The sequence below is a fragment of the Gasterosteus aculeatus genome, chromosome 21 (assembly GCF_964276395.1).
Source record: "Gasterosteus aculeatus chromosome 21, fGasAcu3.hap1.1, whole genome shotgun sequence".
Lineage (NCBI taxonomy): Eukaryota > Metazoa > Chordata > Actinopteri > Perciformes > Gasterosteidae > Gasterosteus > Gasterosteus aculeatus.
The window spans coordinates 18,981,841-19,002,633 of record NC_135708.1 but is presented as its reverse complement, the minus strand read 5'-3'; the positions used below and the strand labels follow the sequence as shown (position 1 = coordinate 19,002,633).

The window sequence follows — 20,793 nt, the reverse complement described above, 5'->3', positions numbered from 1 at the left end:
GCAAACAGTAATAAATAAGTAATAAACCGGAAGGGACGTTCTACCTCCAAACACATTTAATATCAATTCCTACACATCAACTCATGAGCTCATCAACTCATGAATATTCCACATTGACAAATGTATCAGGGGTTTAAACAATATTTACACCTTTATAGTACATACTGTATATTATAGTACAGTCCATAACTATAGGATGCCAGAAAGGTTCACGTAGCTGTGACTTATTGTTGACCTTCTCATTAAATCCAAATAGATATAGATATATTCTAATATAAACTAAGAAACTACAGCACGGAGAAAAGAAGCTCAAACTACGACTCACACAATTGCTGCAGTAGAGAGCACCTGCTGCAGGTGTCACTCCGTCAGCTGATCAAGCTAGGCTCCTCCCACTTCCTGCGCCTCCTCAGACAGCTCCGCCCCCAGACCTGTAAAATGTTCAATCTTGGTTGAGACCCTGTTCTGCTGCCCCCTAGTGGCCAACAAACTGAAATAATACCGTTTTTTAAAATTGTATTATTGACATATAATTGTGTGACTGCGAGGATACTTTAAGTAATAGAAGTAAAGTAAAAGAAGTAATTCAATCTGAAGCATAGACGATCATATTCTAAACCAGTTACCAGGAATCGCCTTTAGCCCTCTTTGTCCAGCCAATGTGTTCTCAATCTCTGCCCCTCTGTGACATGAGACATGATTGGTGTGTTTTTTTATAGCCATGGACTGGATCCAGGGGACAAATCAGTGGTTTTATCACTTTGGCGGTCATTTTTACACAGGCCCCTAACTTAGATTTATCACAATGCCACGAAGTAATGCTACAAAGTGAGGCAACGGCTCATTAAAAAACGTTCTAACGACAGCGAGCATCCAAGCGGCTGCTGGTTCCGACTCTCAGTTCGGTCTCTGAATCGGGCTGACTGGCTCTGGATCACAGATGTACCAGAAAATAAAGCTTTAATGGTGTCAGGAAGCCTATCGAAATATTCTAAACGTGAAAAATGTCTAGATTTCCTTTTGAATGGGTAGAATCGATGCAATTTGATGTTTGTTGAGGTAAAAACATCTATGTTTTAAACCATGGAAACAAGTCTGTAGTGTTAATGATGAATTTAAATTAAGTGTACATACCCGCAAGCTTGCAACAGTCAGACAAAGTTACGCCCCAAAGTCAGAGTTAACAAAAGAAGAAGTGGACGTTTGTATTCGCACTTGTGACAGGTCAAGTTGCCATGGGAACCGCTGAGATAAATGAATGAGACGTGATTTGGTTGATGTCAGCTCCGAGGTAAAATCAATGAGTGGACACGCTCTCGGATGCAAACCCAATACCTTGATGTCTTCTGACCTCCATCCATCAGTATCCTCCATCCTCCACCTCAATCAGAATCCACCTAAACTCACGCGTGTTTTTCACACTCAGCTCATCACTCATCGTGTAAAGTAATGACATGAAGAGGTACCATGCCAGACTTTTATTAGAGCAAACTTAAAACAGCCACACAGTTCAACGTAATCACATTTATTATGATGAAGAAGCAAAAATGAATCACAATAAAAGAATTAAAAAAAAAAAATCAATATTGTTATCAGTTTAATTATTTTCACTCTGGACGTCTGGACTTTTATTATCCAGCATTTCATAATAAACTCTGCTAAGTAATTAGAAAGATGCTTTTTTTTTGTTGCGTTCCCAAAGAACAACAAATCAATTATTACATTGGCAGAAATGAATTATTATCAACAAAGAACATCCTCTTTATCGGCGCGAGTGCAGCTCGGAAGTGCGCTTGAGAACGCGGAGGCAGAGATGCGGCGAGTGCCTCTCGTCGTCGGAGTGCTGGTAATTCAGCGAGCTAATCCGCCTCGGGCTGAATGAATACGAGCGTCTGACACGAGATTGAACCAAAGTGGAACAGAAGCCGAGGCGAGGAGATACATCAAAGCAAAGCCCACACACACACACACACGCAGTCAGACACACACACACACACACACACACATCTCACCTGGTACAACCTCTGTTAAATATCTGACATCAAATACAAGTGCTCACACATATTTAAAAAGGTAAACAAAATAGTTTTTAGAGATAAAATGTCTCTGAATGTTTTGTGTTTTCTGCTTATATTTAGTATAAATTGAGTATACATATATTTTGGCGCATTCATGGCTTCTGATGATTACATGCTGACATTGATTTCTGCTCAGCCTACTCACCAAAATATTTGACTATTTGAAGAAAAAGAAAGAAACTGTATCGTTTACATACATTTACTTTACTATTGGAAAGGTTCTCGACTCACACTTGCACTACGTAGAACGATCTCTTCCCCCTAAATGGCTTCGGTCATAATTCATGCAGGAAATGTAACTATTGAAGAAGCAAACATGGGTTTCAGTAACAATATACAGTAGCCCATCTAAAGATGTGCTTCAGTCTGTAACACTTTGAACCGAACCGTGTGCTTTCTGTGAGGAGAACTCCTTCTTTATTGTTCCCACATCGCCTAAACTATCTCTGCTGAGTCCGGCTTTATTCGGCCTTTTTTTTTTTCTTCTTTTCGGGCAGACGTCCTGCCGACAGCTCCGGCCTGCTTCGGGGGTCAAGCTGAGGTCAAAGGTCACCACACCCGGCAGGAATCTGCGCCCCGGTTCATAACTGATGACTCGGGACAGCTGAACACTTTCCGGAACTCTTCGTAGTTGCTCATCGCTCCGATGACCCTGAAGGGCAACAGTGGTCGGTGAAGGTCACGCCGTGAAGGATTGTGTGTGTGTGTGTGTGTGTGTGTGTGCTCACCTGTATTTCGCCGGACTGTGAGCTCCACTCTGCACCTGGTCCCTGGCTGCTTCCGGGCGGTAAGAGTTACATCTCACCTACAGACGGACAGATGTGTAGATGACAACAGCAACAGTGACGACTCAATGGAGTAAAAAGTAGAGAATTCACAAATCAAATGCGCTCTTGTTAAGAGAGCCCGATGCACCAAACAGCTAGTGTCCCTACATGTGCGTAGCTCATGAAGAACAGCTGGTTGTTGTTCAGTCCGACTCCAGGCAGCCGAGGCTCCTCCACGCCGCCTCTGCTCTCCGCTACCCACCGCCGGTACGCCTGCACGCACACACAAACACGCCACCAACGTCACGCCCGACAGATGGGGCCTTTGGTCCTTTTGGTGAGCGTCATACCCTAAAAGCCTCTCTTATTCCTCCGTTGTCTGCTACGTTCTCTCCCAGAGTCCTCTTCCCCCGAACCTACGGAACCAAACGGCCATAAAATCACAGTTCCTTCTGGATCGAGGCGACCGAAGGTTTCCAGGGCGCTGTTCTAATGTTCTCGCTGCTTCTGCAGAACCCTCACGTTCAGGCCCGCTTCCTGCCAGTGGTAGCCGTTGTACTGGTCCGTCATGCACTGGGTCTTCTCGGTGAAGGCCGCTATGGACGAGTTGCTCCACCACTGGCCCAGGTTGCCGTTTTTGTCGTACCTGCGACCTGTCCACAAAAAGCAAAATCTCACACACACACACACACACACACACACACACAAGGAGCCTCGGACGTGATGTCGCGCTTTGTTTCCCTCGGCGGTCGGCGTTTACCGTTGTTGTCGAAGCCGTGTGTGAACTCGTGACCCACTATCACGCCGATGGCACCGTAACTCAATGACCTGGAGGAAGAATCAAATCAAACAACAATTGTTTGCTATCGTTCAGCTCGGCGGCTTCCTTTGACCTCAAACCTCACCTCGGATACTCTCTTCCCCAGAAGAAGGGTTTTTGAAGCTCTCCAGCGGGAAACCCTAAGTGGGGAGATGAAAAGAGTTTTTCTTTGGTCCCGTCCACATGAAAGACAATCTTTCCGCTCCAGCCCGCGTTCGCTCATTTGTGATTAAAACAGGTGATTTCTAGTAACTATTAAAAACCAGGTCACGTCTCATCTCCTCTCTTGTTAGATTTAGCTTGTTTTTTAATGCAAATTCACAATTATTTCTGACATTGAAGTGCAGCCTCGGCCATTTAAAGGATTTCACTGAGGTCCCGTCTGGAGGCAGCTTCAGAACTTAAGAACTTCTGAATAATTAAACAGAATATTAGTTTCAGTAAACAATCAAATGTTGCTTCTTACTGATTTGATTGGTGGAGGAGCTGTAGAAGGCGTTCACAGTCGTTGGGTTTGTGAACCACCTGCAACACACACACACACACACACACACACACACACACACACACACACATTATGGAACGTCAAACAGGAAGTGAAATTCAAATCGAGATGAAGTGCTGTTACTCACTCTGTGCGCGGGACGCTCTTTCGGAGCCACGTGATGTCCGACTGGCCGAGGAACCTCAACGTCTGCATCACGTTCCCGTAGTAGTCCTTCCCACTGAAGGAGAGCTGAAACACGCACACAAGCAGACGCACACCGTGTCGGAGCGCACAAGCCTTTTTTTTTCTCCTGCTAAGAGTAAATAACTCTCTGGGTGAGAGCGTTCACATCGCGCATCACTCGATGAGAGCAAAAGGACAACCATGAAAAAAAAAAAAGAAAAGAATCCAAGCTATTTTTAAGCACAATGCTTTTATCTGGTATGTGGCGCCCTTTGCTATCTTACAGCGCTCAGCAGCGTTACCCGTACCTGCTTTAAATCCTCGTTGAGGTAGGTGTCGTTCAGAATGAACTCGGGGTAGCCGACCTTAGCCAGGACGGCGTGAGCCTTGAGAGAGCGAGACACAAAAGGGATTTTCAGTTATAGTCGAATAGGGATTAAGAGAGTTAAATGCACGCGGAACAAAATCCGTGGCTGAAGGAAGAGACGTCAAGCAAGTAGCAGCCAAGGAGACAAAAGCGAAATCAATGCAGCTTTGAGCTTGGTTGATTGGTTTGGAGGGGACATAGAATGAAAAGCATCAAGGAGACAGAACATGAGAAAGGAGGCGAGGAAGCTGATCCTACCTTCTCCACAGCTTTCTTCTTCGTTGGTCCGTCCATCCAGTCGTTCTCCTTCTGCAGCATGTCGATGAAGGCCCAGCGAACGCCCTCGATCAGCTCCTCCATCTGACGGACGCACAAAGTGACGCAAGACATTAAACGTCTGACATCATCTCCAGACAAAACACACTCAAGCCAGTTGCACAGATCCAAAGATGGGAGCACCATGTGTTTCTTGTCCTCCTCGAAGTGTGTGTCCACAAAGAGGCGCCCGGTGGCGTAGACAAGCGTGTTCTCCACGTAGTTCACGCACTTGTCCCAGCGCGGGCTCAGCGAGGTGGTACCCGTGGTTACCTGGTGGGGGGTGACACGTTTCTCTGCGTGATAATCTGTGTTCACGGCCGTTCATTTCAAGCGAAACTCTTCGAAATAGAAAACAGACGTATTTTGAATAACGTTATCTCTCTAAGAGAACAGTTAGGAGTGGACTTTCATTTGATGGGTCCATGATGCTGGAGATGCAATTCATAAAAACACAAACTGATTCCAGGCAAGTTTGTAGTACTTTGTCCCTTGCAAGTGGACTAAATAAGCATTCTAACTGCACGTAGACCGCTTTGCAAAGACAGTTTGAAGTAATGAAAATGTAATGTCAAAAGATTGTTAAACTCCAAATGAAATATTAACTACAGATTTGAGTACGGCTACATGCATTCACTACTGGCTAAACTATAAATAGTATAGTATAAAGACTCCCAGTCTGAGCTTCAATCTGAACCCATCTTTAGAGGTACATCAGGGGTCAAAGTCTCTGTAGTTGCTTGTGGGATTAGTTTCTTTTACTTAGATTTATAGTTTACAAATTGAATCTCAAAACAAAAAAGGAATTTTGATTTTTTAGATGTATTTCTATACGAACCCGAGCAAAGTCCAGGTATCTGAAAAGGAAACGACGGCTCAGAGTGGTGATCCTGGATAAAACTGACCTCCACTGGACGTAGTTTGCCACAGTTCTAGAGAGAGAGAGAGAGGATGGATATTTGTTAAATGCCCACATGTAATCTCATTATCTCACTATAATAAACTTCTAACAAGAGGCCGGTGTGTGCCTGTCTCCCTGCGCGGTGCTCTTATTGTGAAAAGCACCTGCTATCTGTGCTGTTGATGAGCTCGAAAAGTTCCTTGAAGTACTGCGGCGCTCGGACAATGACGAACTCCGAGGAGGAGACGGAGCGAGCCGGGTCGGCCTCGGACTCCACCACGGCTTTAACGAAGCCCAGCCAGTCGAACTGCGGACAGAGAGGAAGCGACGGGCGCGAGTACGCACTCGTAAAAGATGCCTTTCCATGTGGTTGTGTTCATTCTTTGGCATATTTGCATCGGGTCTTCTGATGTTGGTTTACCTGCGGAATGGAGCTCTGCAGATCGGAAAGGGACATTTTGTTGTACATGCTGTCACCGTTGCGGTCTTCGGAGGGAATCAGGATCTGCAGACAGTGAGAGACGTGAGGCACACACGACCGATCCCCGATCCAACGTCGCTAAATCATCTCGTCTCAACCCAACGGTTGTAAATGTTTTAATTAGCTGCATGGGGCCATTTGAGTCCCATCAGATCATCGTCCCGACGCGTTTTACGTGACGCTTATCTGGCGGGACGTCTTTACGTGAGCCAGTCGGGTCTCAAAGTCGAGAGCCTCCGTCATCTGGGTCAGCGCCGCTTTCTCCGGAGCGCCCAGCATCACGGCCGTGTCCACCATCAGGCTCAGCAGGGCCGCACGATACTGGAGGCGGGGCGGGAGAGAAGGAGGGAGGAGGAGGGGGACGCAGGGAGGGAGGAGGCGAGAAGCAGAAAAAGGGCAAAATAGAACGTCAGACAACACGAGACATCAAATGAAGCTATTGTGCTGCTGTATTTGGGTGATTCAGACTCAATGAGGCAGCTAATAGTCCGGCCATCATTCTCACTCGCTTCATTCCTAATAAGAAGGTTGAGGTTTGGTTCAGATGTTTAAAAAAAAATGAAATCTAACTATATTTCATGAGGCTGAAATTATTTCAATCATCACTCAGGCGGAGAGGAAATAGCTGCAGGAAGAGGAGTTTTTAGATGGCGGGTAAAACGGGGGGTTGAAAGATGAGGCAGAGACTCACCGCCCGGGCGGAGGCGGTGTCGGTGATGTAGTCTTCCCTGGAGGGCAGAGACAAGGACACCTGATCGAGCTGCAGGAAGACAAAGCCACAGGTCAGCCTGCGCTACGGGGTTTTTTTTTTAACCTCGGAGCTCATGCAGCAGTCGGAGGAATGCGACTGAGGAAGGAATCCGTTTGCATGTAACGCAGCAACTCAAAGTGTTCACAACATCAAACAACACACGCCGGTTTGGTCCTTTAGAGTTTGCTGAGGTTATGACATGCAGGTAAGACTGGTGATGCAAGTCACCCCCTGTTTTCTGTTTTGGTTCAAAATCAGAACTCGTGGATGAAGCATATTTTTCCAAAAAGTGAAACACGGGATTGTTGACGGCGTGGACGTCTAACCTTGATGATGTATTGGAAGGACTTCTTGTCATCGGGGCTGACGTACAGGCGCACCAGGACGCTCTTGGCGTGCTGGTTCCTCATCGCCGTCAGCGTCTTCAGGAGGCTCCAATCCGCCGCCAGCCACCGGTAGTCCCCGCCCAGCCCGTCGCCCACAACGGGCCACCGGAACGCAGGCTGCCGCAGCGTCCCCAGCATGGGCTGGCTGTCAGCCTCCTCCAGGGCGGCTGTGGATGCACGCGGCAACACGCAATTGGAGAAAAGGTCACGGCCGGATGCCGGGCGTGTGTGTGTGTGTGTGTGTCGGACTCACTCTCGTTCATGCAGGACCGGTAGAGGGTTTTAGCTTTGGTCACGGCCTCCAGTTCATCCGGACCTGAAGGAGCTTCTAGTAGCTCTGGCAGAACAGAAGAACAACACAATAAGAGTTGTTCCTTTATAGGAGAAACTCAAAGTGGGGGGGGGGGGGGGGTGTGTGAGCGAACGCACCTTTGAGTCGCAGGTCGACGTTCTGTCGCAGCCACGGGTAGATCCCGTACGAAGACGAGTCTTCGGGGATCGGGTTCTCCTTCAGCCAACCGCCGCAGGAGAACCCGTAGAAGTCCTCGCAGGGGTCAACGGAGCGATCCATTTTACTCATGACGGACCCCGCTGCGAGGAGGGAGGGGGCAAAAGGTCACGACGCGACCCGGAGAGCCGGGGGAAACCAGAACCTCAGAGGGCTCGAACCCGGCGAAACGTCGCCGACGCTGCTGGACGGTCGCAGCGAGCCTCACCTGCTTCGATGCATTCTGCCGTCACACAGAACTCCTCCTGGCGGGATTTCTGAGAGACTGAGGGGGGAGAAGAGAGAGTTAACCGTCAGTCAGATGTTATCATACAAACTGCACATGGATGTAGGGAACCTGCAGGAACGTCAATGGTAATTCCCACAATGCACCGCAGGTTCACTTCCCTTCCTGGAGGTGAAGGTACGGAGCCACTGCTGTGTGACTTCCAGCGGACACACACACACAAACACTTCAACCGTGCGTGACCCACTTGGCCTGGAACAACGTCGGAAGCCTGCGACACAAACATGTTCACACACACACACAAGGACGTCTGAGGCCTCAAGTGCAGCACTCTGCAAAGCGCACAGACGCACTAAGAGACGGTGCAGAAGCGCACTTTGCAAACTCATCGAAAAAGTTAAAAGAAGCACTTGGGTCAGCGGGAAAAGGCCGCAGGCCGGAGGAAGGGGGGAGGCGGGAGGGGAGGGGAGGGGGGGTCTCTCCTCAACGCCGCCACAAGAATGTTGTCTCCCCTCAACAACAACAAAAAAACCTCCCCAATACGGACGCTTATTTCAATGCATCGCGATGAGTTTCAGTTGTGTTGTATGACATTTAATTGCATTTCAGGCAGCCATGACGTCTGGACGACCCGGTCGGATTACTCTTCTTTGTTTACGGCGCATAATTACAGGCGTGACCCCGGATTGACCTTCAGCAGGATGGAGAGCGTAATAATAACTGCACATACTTCTATTTCACTCATTTAATGTATCACGGTCTGCTCTGCTGTTTTATTGTGTAGACATTGTGCATTTCCACTTTTCATTACTTCATTGCTACTGCTACACACTGATTTCCCACTGGGGATTAATAAAGTATAAATCTATCTAATAGTAAAAAGCTTTTCTAAAGACAGGACGGAGGATGGAGATGTTTTTCTCACGTTGTTTTATGGTTTCTTCTTCGAGTTCTTTCAGCTTTTAAGATCTGACGGCGACTAGACGTAATAAGAGGAGATTTTTTGTCTTCGAAAAGGGAGAAATGTTTTAAGGTTTTACAGTGTCAGCTTGATAACAACTATCTACTCCAAATCCAACTACAACGTTCCAGTCAGATGTAGAACGATTGACTAATCTGCCGTTTGCGTGACAACTGGAATCATTTATGGAAATAAAGAACTGCAGTGGTTGCGACACATTTAAAAGCACAGGGGAGGCGTGAATAGATCTTTAGAATTCTTGCTTTAGATTCTTTCTACATTGTTTGCATAAGTTTTATAGCCAAATGTCTGACAAATACTTTCTCTTTAAGCCTTTAACGTTTTATGTGAAGTCCTTAGAAATGAACTTGTCTCTCTTAATCGGGTTAGTTCATCTTAGTGTTATGAGTCACAACTTCTAAGCTGTTTTATCTACTGACACGTATTCTGTCTATTGAATACTCTTCAAACTGCTAATTGAGGTACCCGGCCCCCCTATAAATAACCAAATGTCCTGCTCATAATTCCGCTTACAAGCAGACGCTTTCCTCTTCTTCCAAGAGTTCAACTTGACTCCCACGAATTCCCATTATGGAGAGTACGAGGTTCTGCTTGTGTGTGTGTGTGTGTGTGTGTGTGTAGGAAACCTTATATGAACCAAAAATAGTTTCACACAAGTTACCCACAAGTCCCCGTTTGGTCCGTCCGGCTTGCTGCAATGTGTTATTTACAGTGCGCATGTACCATAATCTGAGGAGGCCATACATCTCCACTGAATTCCTCACAAATTACAATGCAGGTTGAGGGGAAGTGTGTGTGTGTGTGTGTGTGTGCGTGTGTGTGTGTGTGTGGACTCACCCAGTATGAGTGCGAGCAGCAGAGCGGCGCAGAGACACACACACACGGCCAGGGCGATCCTGTAGAGACGACTGTTGCCCCTCTCGGGTTTTACCCCACCACCACCTAAACGCTCCAGTTCCATGACTTACTGCCCCGGTGCTACCCCCCCCCCTCCCTCCCACTCCTGCCCCACTGGAAAAGAAAAAACACTTACTTCCGAAAAGTTAAAGTAACATCTTCATTAAGTCGCACACTTGGTCTCTCTGTGCTGTCTGTCTTTGTGTTACTACTCAAACTTACAACTACTACTGTACAAACAGTGCCTCCCTCCATCACGCCTCCTCCCCCACAACACTCCTCCCTCCCTCCTCCCCTCTCCTCCCTCCCTCGGCCAGAGGGCACCAGGCTTGCCAGTGATCACCAGAGATCATTTAAACCAATGAAACCAGAACATATCTGTGTTTAATCGTGTAGCTTAAGGGGTTGGCCGGCTAAGCGTGTGTGTGATAAGCGTGTGTGTGATAAGCGTGTGTGTGATAAGCGTGTGTGTGTGTGCTCTCAGCAGGGAGCTCTGCTGGAAACGCTTATCTGATCAGACAGTCGACCAGAACAGAATTAGACGCACACACACACTCACAGCGCTGATTACTATTGATTAATCTGACGACGATGACGAGAAGGTCAAAACGCATCAATAGTAGCTTTGAATAGATTGATGGCGATGACACCGCCGATCCCGATTGGTCCCTCGCCCCCCCCCACAAACGCCCCCTGCTGTGGTGAGAACCTCATTTCGCACATGCTCATTAGGGTTTGGGGCGTCGGCCGCAGAGGCCTTATATAGACGTGACTTCCTGTGCTGCTTTAAGGACCCGTTCATCAGGCTGACACAAGGAGTCGCCATCGCTTGGCTCCGGTTTCTATTGTGATCGTTTAACATCTCCGCTCTCGGTCGGATGGCCTGCGTCCGCCGGTCGGTCGGTCCTCCCCAAAATATCTCAAAAACCCATTGGATGGAAAGCCTTGAGCCTTTGCACAGACATTCGGGATCCCCAGGGGACGAAACCCACTGACTTTTCCTCCAGAGCCACCAGCAGGCCGGTTATCACTTATTCAGAGAAATGTTCCCATGTAATCGTGAGCATATTATATTACCTAAAATCTAATTAGTTACAGGCTGTGGCATCGGGGCTCCGTTACCATGGAGCACAGAACACGCCTCCTTTCCTCCTCCCAGGTCTTTTTTACCCCAAACATCCCTCCCCGCCGCGGTCATTAGCGCGAGATAAGCAGCCACATCGGACATTACTGCAGCAAACGTCGGTCATCTAAACACTTAATCTGAACACAAACACACACACATAAAACGCCAACTCGTGCGACGCTCCCACAAACAGAGGCAGCGATAAAGTTTACCAGAAGGTTATGATTTCAAATAAAAGGTGAACATGGTAACAAAAAAAAGAAAGAAACTTGACAACCCCCCTAAATTAAAGCAGTCTTTTATTCCACGTGTGACTCACAAACAGAGTGAAATGAAAGCTACACTTAAAAAAAAGGTTCATCTTCCCAACACAACGGCCGAGGAAGAGAAAGACTTTTTTTTCCAAAAGGCAAACATTTAGTTAACCAAATGTACACACTTAGAAGAGGTTTCTTTCACGCGAACACCAGCTGGCAACAGGTGGTACGTTGTAGAAACTCTCTGTGACCGTACGGCTTTTTAAAGCATGCGTCGTTCTTCTGGAGAGTCGAACCTCCTCTGCAGCAACGAGAGGCCGCGTGTCAGCGGCTAAATATGGCATCTTGGAAACAAACCCTTAAAGACCAAGCAGGCTTCCTCTGGAACGCAACACAGAAGCAGCTGTGTTTGTAAACAGTCACAGGACAGTGCTTTGCGGCAAGTGCATCGCTTATTTGTATGTGTGCTTTCTGGGTTAAATACGGCGGTAACGAGGCGGAGGAAGGTTGGTGCTCCAGGAAAACCGTAAAAAGCCTCCACCCTTAACAGTCCGACGGTCCGCGAGCACCACACGACTCCCAGGAATCATTCTTTTAGTCGTCCTCTCTCCCGGGGAGGGGGGGGAGGGGGGGGTCAGGGCTCACCGCGCCGTGACCATCCACAGGCCCAGCGCCACGTTGGCCGCCAGCAGGGCGCTGCCCGCCAGCAGCAGGAAGAAGCCAATCAGCTCGCGCTTCTGGCGGTCCGTTACCACGGTGACCAGCGTGGCCTCCAGCAGCGCGTTCAGCATCCACTGACCGTCGAGGGCGAAGCACGGCACCGAGTTGACGACGGCCAGCGCGCCGGAGAGGGACACCACGTATCTGAGGGGCGGGAGGGTCAAGGAGAGACGGGACCAACGAGATTCGTTTCCACCACCATGGCGCCGGGTGGCAAGAAGTGATTGGAAATATGCGAAAGCGGGAGACATTCTGCAGCAGTTTTAAAGACAAGTGGCCATATCGAATAGTGCAAAGGTCACATAGGTTTACCTTGATACAAGAACACATGCAAACCAATCTAATCAGGTCTTTTTTTTGTAAAACCTTCTTAAGACTTTCTAAAAACATGGTTTTGTTTGTAGGTATAAATGTATTCTCTCCCCACAAGACACAAGAATATGCATTTAACACGTAGTGCAATCAGGAAGGTGCACATCTCTGCAATGGAGGCCTCAATTCCTCCTCAGAGTCGGTTCACTGGGGAGCAAAGTGACGCTAAAAAGGGTTTTTTTTTTTTAATGTAGAAGTGACCCCAGACAACGTCCACGTGGGGGCCGATCGGGGTGGTGATGTAAAATATTCTTCCCTCAGACGGCACAGATGCTCTGCTTCTATCATCCTTGTATCCTTTAAAATGTAACATTGTTTCACTGAGTCACCTCCTGTTACATCCGCGTCTACCCTTCAAACACAGGAGGATACTTGCAGAAGGTCTCCAAGAAGACGGGCAGATCCAGGTGGAGGAAACCGAAGCGGGGGATGAAGTTGGTCAGACTCACTGTGGAAAGAGAAGACAGGGGCAGGGAGGGGGGGGGGGGGGGGGTCACAAGAGAGAAGACAACAAGCCTCTTCCTGCCCCTCTAATGTCCAACACTTAAAGCCCGGCGAGTCAGCACAACGCCGTGCACTGTAAACACCAATTACACAAGCGGGCCTCCTCCCTGAAACGTAGCACTGAAATTACAGATAAGATATATTTGCTTTAATTTACAAATGTCAGATACTTCTGTTGTATATGTGATATACGTCTACATCTCCTAATGGTTCCCAACATGCAGGAAAACAGAGGAGGAGGAGGGTGGGGGGGGGTAACTGCGGCGTACCGGCGTACTGGAGGTGCGGCGGGAAGCCCACAAACAGCATGTGCGTGTTGGGCGGGTGTGTGACGCGGATGAAGCGCGTCCGGTTCTCCAGAGACGGAGTGACACAGACGCCGGCGGCGGCGTGCGGGGGGGCGGCGACGCAGTCCCCGTCGCTGCGACACACCTGCGTCCCCGACACCATCTTACGCACCGGCATGCAGGCGTACTGTGGGGGGGGGGAGACACATATAGTTGAAAACAAAGTGGAAAGAAATGGGAGGAAAAAAGGAAGTGAGTCTGTCTCACACGATGAAGCCGTCACAAGAGGCTGTGTGTGTGTGTGTGTGTGTGTGTGTGCGTCACCTCTCTCCCTCTGCTGTTCTTGCCCTGAGGACTCATGTAGGAGAAGCAGAGGTCCGTCAGGCTGTTGTTGCTGCAGCAGTCCATCGTTCCATCCAAACGCTTGAAAGCTGAGAACAAAAGAAAGAAAAAAAGATGATTCTAAATGTTCTCATAAGAGATGATCAATATCCATAATTGCTATTTTTATTACTTGTTTGGGCAATTGAATCCTTAAATTTGAGAAGCTGCAAGCAGAAATAAATATTGTGCATTTCTGCTGGAAAAATGACCGATGATCAAATTAGTCGCAGATTGCAGTTCAATCGACTCATCAATGAATCACCGAAGCTCGATGGGAAATGATTGTATTTTGAGAGAAGAACAGAGAAGCAACAGGAGCTCTGATTGGCCAGCTGTTGACCTCTGACCTCACACATGAGCCTACAGCTGGCCAATCAGAACCCCCGCTGCGGCACTGCGGCTTTGACCCGACTTAAATCCCCCGAAATGACACCGGATAGCTCATCGTTTTCCTCCGATGACCTTTGAACTGAGGACAACCGGGAGCGCGTCTCCTCTGCTGCTCAACCTTTACCGACTGCAGACTCGCCTCGGCCGTGGGCCCAGCTGGGCTGCAGGCTGGCGCCGGGGACGCAGTATCCGGTCTGCGGGGTCTGAGAGAGGCGAGACAGGCAGCTGCTCCAGTCCTCCACCCCCCCGACGGGACAGTCCTCCAGCCCCGTCACTATGTCGCCGGGCGACAGACCCCGGGGACCGTCGGCCGCAGAGCCCTGCTCCAGAGACAGAGAACGGTCAAAAGACGAGAGGCGTGGCTTGAGGCGCACGACGCAAGTAAACGGTTACTCATTACCAAATCCATCTCGAAGTGGTAGTTTTACATTTTGCTCCTCATGTGTGGGTCATGTGACCCACTGGGTCCCGCATGGAGGTGAAAACACGGCGCACTGACCTGGACGACCTCGGTGACCAGCGCCCCGCCGCCGGTCGAGTACATGGGGAGCAGGAAGAGGGGCAACAGGAAGAGGAGGGCTAATGCCGCCACGCACAGGACAAAGTTGTGCCACACTCCTGGAGAAAGAAGAAGAAAAAAAAATCTTTACTTTTACATTTCTCATTTCTTTCAGCAAAACGAAGGACTGTGACTCGTTATAAGTGTGAAAACCGTTCGCCGCACAGGATTCACACTGTAGGATTCGGTGGCGAAACAGTAGCCGCTGCTCACTAAAAATAGCCGTCCACATGCGTGGGGACACTTCGGTCCCACAGAGACCACGAGGAAACGTCTCACAGACCAACGAGGTTCCGGATCGGATCGTCTTCAAATCACACAAAACGTGCAAAAGGCAGAAGACGTGCACACAGTGAGAAAGCCCTCAGCAGAAGGAAAGCTCGGGGGAAAGGGGGGGGGGTTCCCAGAATGCTTTGCACAATTTGAAATCCAGACCTAGAGGGTGCATACGCATTTCCTTATTGACTTTACACAGTAAACAAACGATTAACGTTGCACCACCTCTCTAGGAATGAACAATAAACATGTTATGAGCGAGACGCCTCCGCTGTGGGGAGGGACACAGAAAAATAAACCCCACCGCTCCCCCGGCGGGAGCAGCATGCGTGCCTGTCCGCTTTTGTCATACGACTGGAGTGGACGGCTCCCCTCGGGGGCCGCCGGTCGCTACTCTCTTGTCTACTCTTTAAGAAAAGGAAAAGCCAGCAGGGCTTTGGTGACGAGCTGGCAGATGGTCGGAGGCACGGAGGCTCTTCACTGCCCTCCGGAGGCTCCTGGCAGCAGAGAACGCAGCATTCTGTGCAACGTGAATGTAGCGTTGTTTATTGGCTTTTGATCTGGTTTGTTGCTGCCTAATGTCCCGCTGGATTTTGAAACACAAATTAACTGTAAATGTACCTCTGTAATCAGTAATATATCATTACACTGGTTTCCTTTGCTAGAAAATAGATCACCGTTTTCTCGCTCTGATCTTTTAACTCTTTTACTTCTCTTACATAATATTGTTTTTGCAATCATATGAGCCTTTTTTTTTTTCTTCCTGACTCAAACGGCCCTTTTCAAAGCTTTGTAATCAAAACAGGCAACATTATTCTTGAGCGGACTCCATTGGAAACAACGTGGCTCCAACGGTGGCCCCTATGAGACATTAGTCCCACTAATGCGGGGGCGACTGCCAGCTCCAGCAATCCGTTTATTCCAGCGTTAAATGATTTGATGGGAAGCAGCTGTCTGGCGTTCAGAAATAAGTGACCCCAGGGTGACCTCCACTGGCAGAAACAGGAACCAGCATTAAACAAAATGCCTTTTTGTTTGTGAATAGCAGCTGTGATTATTTTAGCCGGCTAAAATAAATCACCTCCTCCATGCGGACTGATCAGAAAACATCCACTGCGTGAAGAGAAGAGTGAAGAGACTCACCGGCACAGAAGATGCGGAGCTGCTGAGTCGGCGATATGATGCTGAGGTGCGTGGTGAAGAGGTCCACGAATGCACCCGGATAAACCACGAACACAAATATGCCGAATCCGTTCACTCGGACTTGCTCCCTGCCGGGGGTCAGAAATACGTCACACCTCAAAAGAGCCTCAAAGGAGAAAGACCAACGTGATGGGAGCCGACATGAACACATGATTTACTTCCAAAGTAAATATTTAATGGCAGGTTTTTGGATTTCTCTCAAATCGGATGATGTTTAAAGAGGAAGGGCCATTCCAACAAGCACAGCTATTAGGAAAGGTTTAGTAAAGCACATAAAAAAGAGACCGGTGGACACCAGACAAGGTTGAAAAATACCTGAATTTAGAATCTGGAATCAAATAGGAAATATCTAAAAGCCTTTAACCCCTCTCGTCTATCTGAACGGCTATTGGAGGCTCTTTACTGTGCCGGTTGTCATGGTAACAGACGGTTTCATAGCGTGTGTGTGTGTGTGTTTTACCTCAATGCTGCCACAGCGTGGCCCAGCTCATGTATGACTCCGCTGAGCAGCAGGGCGATGAAGAAGTAGGCCAGCTGACTCGTGGGCAGATTGACACCAGGGATCTAACGACGCACCCGAGAGAAGCGACACACAACTGTGACTGATGCACAAAAAACACAAACAGAAATTGTAATCCAAAGATTTAATTAAACTACAATTTGCTCTGTCAGCACGGCACATCTGGCAAACCCTAACATCCCTCACGGCGCCTCCACACACTCTTCATATTAATGGTTTCGTCTTTTGCTGAAGTTGTGGTTTTCTGCGTTGTCGGCATCTCCCCCCCACCCCCCCGGGCTCATAAATGACCGACTAATAGCTTCCCATGAATCACCTCTGTGGTCCACTGGGGGCAGCGCTCACGTTAATGCACGGCTGTGTGACACCTCACTTATTAAAGAGACGTGAGTGGGGAGAGAAACGATAAATAACTGCCCCCCCCCCCATAATTTGTTCACCCCCTCATCTGAATATCGCCGGCTTCGTATGAACTCTGAAGGACATTTATGCTCTGAACTCCAGTCAATCTCCGGCCCGCCATCCGGACCGGCCGGACCGTGTACTCACCACCACCTGCAGGGCCTGCTGACCTCTGACCCCGGGGCTGTCCGTCGTCATCTGAGCGAGCGTCTGCTGCAGCGTCCTGGTCAGCAGCACCACGGAGCCCACCATGGCCACGACGCCGAACACCAGCCCACTGTTGAACCTGGAGGTCAGATGAGGACAAGGGGAGTTAGAACGATGCCTGGCCAATAACAATATTGCCTTTTTCTAAGTGCTAAGCAAACCAATTTATATATCATTTATAATTTAATTAAGTCCTTTTCAATAGATATGAATCATGATATTTACATTCTTTTCGTTTTTTTATTATAAAAAGTAAAAAATCAAATAATCGATTTCTTTTGGCTCCTTTAGTGTCGGTTGTGCGTATGTGAGTTTCTATTTCATTGATGTAAATTGACTGCGTGCGCTCGGAGGCCTCCTCGTGGCTCCAGGTGAGCCTCATTGATCCGTCCTCACCACAGGTATTGTGCTCGGGGGTTGATGCGGGCGCAGTACGCAAACAGCCGGTTGAACGCGGTGGTCTGCCACCTCACGTGGAAAGGAGACAACATCAGCCCTCGACTCGCCAACCATGACTCGTACCTGATCCGGTGGGTCGAGGACAACTGCGAGACGGAAGAATCATCAGAAGTCCTCAAGTCACTGCACTCAGGGAGGTAAGTGAGTGATTAAAGGCAGGACTGATACTGGATGTATAACTACATTGATATGCGGAGAGCTTTAAATACATATTGATATTATTATTGACATGTTTCTGATGAGAATCCCATTTGTTTTAGTTAGTCAATCTGTTTACATTCTCTCAGATATATCAATGTCGCCACTACTACTAATACTGTCACTATTTAGCACATTCATGCACAAAGTAGATCATTTAAACAGTTTTTGTTCTATTTATTTTATGTCTTGACTAAAAAAATTACCATTTTCCTTCTACCCTCGTTGTGTTTGTTGCTATGCACCAAATCAACAACGCAACTGGTCTTTCCGGGTTGTTTCAATTCAATGTTAATGAAAGCAAAGGTCAAATCGACGGTTTGTAAGCTAACGTTAGCTGCGCTGCGGAGCGACACACAACCTTCCCTCAGTGCCGCACATGAGCCAGCCGGCTGGCATCTCCCTCAACGGCCACAAAGGGAGCAAAACGGGCACCTTGAGCAGGGTGTCGGTGAGGTAGACGGCGCACCAGCCGCCCATCACCACCACCAGCAGCGGCACAGGGATCATGGTGCATCAGAGGACTGCACGCGAAGAAGCGAACCGCCCCGTCTCCATCACTCCTACTCGGAGCCACTTGCTGTTAAGCATTTGAACAAGTTATGACAAAAAAAAAGAAAGAAAATGTCAACATTATGAATAAAAGACGCGAAGGGGGAGAAGAGATGCTCTAATCTCTGAATGCAAAAGAACAGGCATCACTGTGCGACTCACTTCCGGGTAGCGCTTCTTCTTCTTTGTCTTTTAAAAGAAATTATCCGTATCGCGCAAACGTGGCGCTGCCGCCCCCGCGCGGTAGAGAGAGGACCCTACATGTAAGGAACGGGAATTGTTTTAACCCTTTCTGCTTGATTTATTTCAGTTAGCAGGGAGTTGAATGTAATACACATGATAGCAGACATCTGTGTATTTTAGGCACAACAGTTTGCACTCAGCGTGAATGTTCCTTTCCGTCTTAGATTATTTGGCCCCTTCTTACTTTGTATTGAAACTGTGATACAGCAATTTCTGTCAAGATTAACAAAAAACGTTCATTTCTTCTCATGTTTTTTTCTGAATCTGAATGTTTAAACTCTTTATAATGTGTTCTACTAGACTTATGTAAAGTACCATCATTTCAGCACAAATTTACTGTATAATAGGAGAAAAAGTTAATTTATGTGTCTTTGCAGAGCATTTAAAAATGTTAAGCTCAGTAAATGAAGTTGCATTGCATTGCAAAGCGTTTAGTGGTTATAAACTTCAACGATATTTGTTTTTTTACGTCATGCAATCTTCCACGTGTTTTATTTCCTAGTATGTCATTACTCTCTGTTTCGATACCATTTCAATGTATTAATGCCTTCTGAATCACGTGCAACTCGACTTTACCAAGAGAACCAGAAGGCAGCATGTAGCCCTCGAAATGAGGAGCGGAATAATTGATCAGGGTTTGCAGAGCTCCTTTGGCCGAGCTGCAGCAGTAAAAAACAAAAAAAAGTGTGGATATTAGATTTCATCCTACCAAAAGGCCAGTAGTGTAACAGGACACCGACAAATGTCGATGGTCTGACTCAGATGCAACGAGGAAACAAGCTCCCAGGCTGACTGACTCATTAAGCCCTAAATGTGAACACGGGAAGATAAAATTGCTTGTGGATGAAACACTGCGTTGATGAATTTCACGTCCATGCGCCACAATTCATTGCGTCGAGGAGCAGCTGGGTCGTTGCTACTCACGTTCTATTCACACGGCGGACCTTCGATCGGCAGTTTTCTTTGGCTGTGAGAGGTTAATTCTTCCCTCTAAACAAATGTGTCATCTTTGCCACCAGTCTGTTCACTAATTAAGTGCGTTACATCAGCCAGGCCACCGCTCGCCATGCATTTGTGTCTTTTCCCAGTGCTGGTGGAGCAACACAAGCAGCTTTGAACGGGGCGGATGCCCTCGTGTACATGTGACTTCCACCTTTCCATCTCCTGCCAACTAAGCAGCTGCCTGCGGACCAGAGGGACAAACAGCCAGACAGCAGCAAGTCACTGGACTCCACAGAGTCAGGAATCATTGTCACCACGGTCCGCCCCGGTTTTTATTTCCTCATTTGGATTTGCATCTCCATCCTAGTGCCAAGAGAACAGCTCACTTCCCTACACGAGCGGCCTCAAACTCTTCATTTCTTTTACAAAGCTCATTGAACACATGTGACTCCTGTAGAAATACAATAACACTGTACAGGCCTACAGGTGGTGGGGACACGTGGGAGTTTCGCCATCTTTATTGTCATTCAAACTGTTTCATTAAATCATGTGGAAAAACTCAAAGTGCTCATTATGCAAAAACGAAAAGGAGAAACAAAACAGCCAAACACATCGAGTCAGTAAATTCACCGTGTCTTCATTGTAGAGCTATAAACTAGGAGTAAATCAATAAATCATTTAAAAAAGAATTGAAGACAATTGATGCATTAAAGGAAACACATATTATATATATATATATATATAAATAATAGTAATCATGTTAAACATCCCCTTGGCCCCCTGACATCCTTGGGACAGTCTCTGTGGATCATCAGCTGTTTGCCTTTGGGGAGAAACATCTGTGCACCCTGGGGAGGAAGCTAGGACACACACACACACACACACACTGCCATTTAAACCTCAGCTCTTTCCTTCACACGCTGTTTTTATTTTGCTAAATGAGGTTTGGCTCACTGCAAAACTTCAGCTACACGCTCAACAGTCGAGCAACAAGCCGAAGCATTCGGCTGGTGATGACGGGGTGTTTCCCTGCAGCAGGTGTG

General features: G+C 47.9%; 2 protein-coding genes across 7 annotated transcripts; both read right to left on the bottom strand.

Annotated features, from left to right (window-relative positions):
- Window positions 1–1,463: 1,463 nt before the first annotated feature.
- Window positions 1,464–10,383, bottom strand: phex (phosphate regulating endopeptidase homolog, X-linked). The gene is made up of 22 exons (XM_040167637.2): window positions 10,090–10,383; window positions 8,253–8,309; window positions 7,966–8,127; window positions 7,790–7,873; window positions 7,477–7,703; window positions 7,091–7,159; window positions 6,604–6,720; window positions 6,340–6,423; window positions 6,083–6,225; window positions 5,856–5,949; window positions 5,162–5,290; window positions 4,961–5,062; window positions 4,644–4,721; window positions 4,298–4,401; window positions 4,132–4,190; window positions 3,751–3,805; window positions 3,606–3,673; window positions 3,368–3,498; window positions 3,196–3,261; window positions 3,014–3,118; window positions 2,807–2,883; window positions 1,464–2,730 (listed from the first exon to the last, which is right to left on the bottom strand). The coding sequence occupies exons 1-22, from the start codon at window positions 10,211–10,213 to the stop codon at window positions 2,628–2,630; spliced, it is 2,238 nt and encodes a 745-aa protein (XP_040023571.2). The 5' UTR covers window positions 10,214–10,383; the 3' UTR covers window positions 1,464–2,627.
- Window positions 10,384–11,557: 1,174 nt separating this feature from the next.
- mbtps2 (membrane-bound transcription factor peptidase, site 2) lies at window positions 11,558–18,803 on the bottom strand. 6 transcript variants are annotated; one of them, XM_078096190.1, is made up of 12 exons: window positions 18,728–18,803; window positions 18,449–18,593; window positions 17,753–17,901; window positions 17,297–17,435; window positions 16,688–16,791; window positions 16,168–16,295; window positions 14,689–14,807; window positions 14,308–14,509; window positions 13,740–13,846; window positions 13,398–13,602; window positions 12,997–13,072; window positions 11,558–12,396 (listed from the first exon to the last, which is right to left on the bottom strand). In XM_078096190.1, the coding sequence occupies exons 2-12, from the start codon at window positions 18,521–18,523 to the stop codon at window positions 12,174–12,176; spliced, it is 1,527 nt and encodes a 508-aa protein (XP_077952316.1). In that variant the 5' UTR covers window positions 18,524–18,593; window positions 18,728–18,803; the 3' UTR covers window positions 11,558–12,173. The 6 variants fall into 6 exon arrangements, with proteins under 6 accessions (XP_077952316.1, XP_077952318.1, XP_077952320.1 ...); XM_078096192.1 differs by having other exon boundaries at window positions 14,314–14,509; XM_078096194.1 differs by having other exon boundaries at window positions 14,329–14,509.
- Between the last annotated feature and the right edge of the window lie 1,990 nt (window positions 18,804–20,793).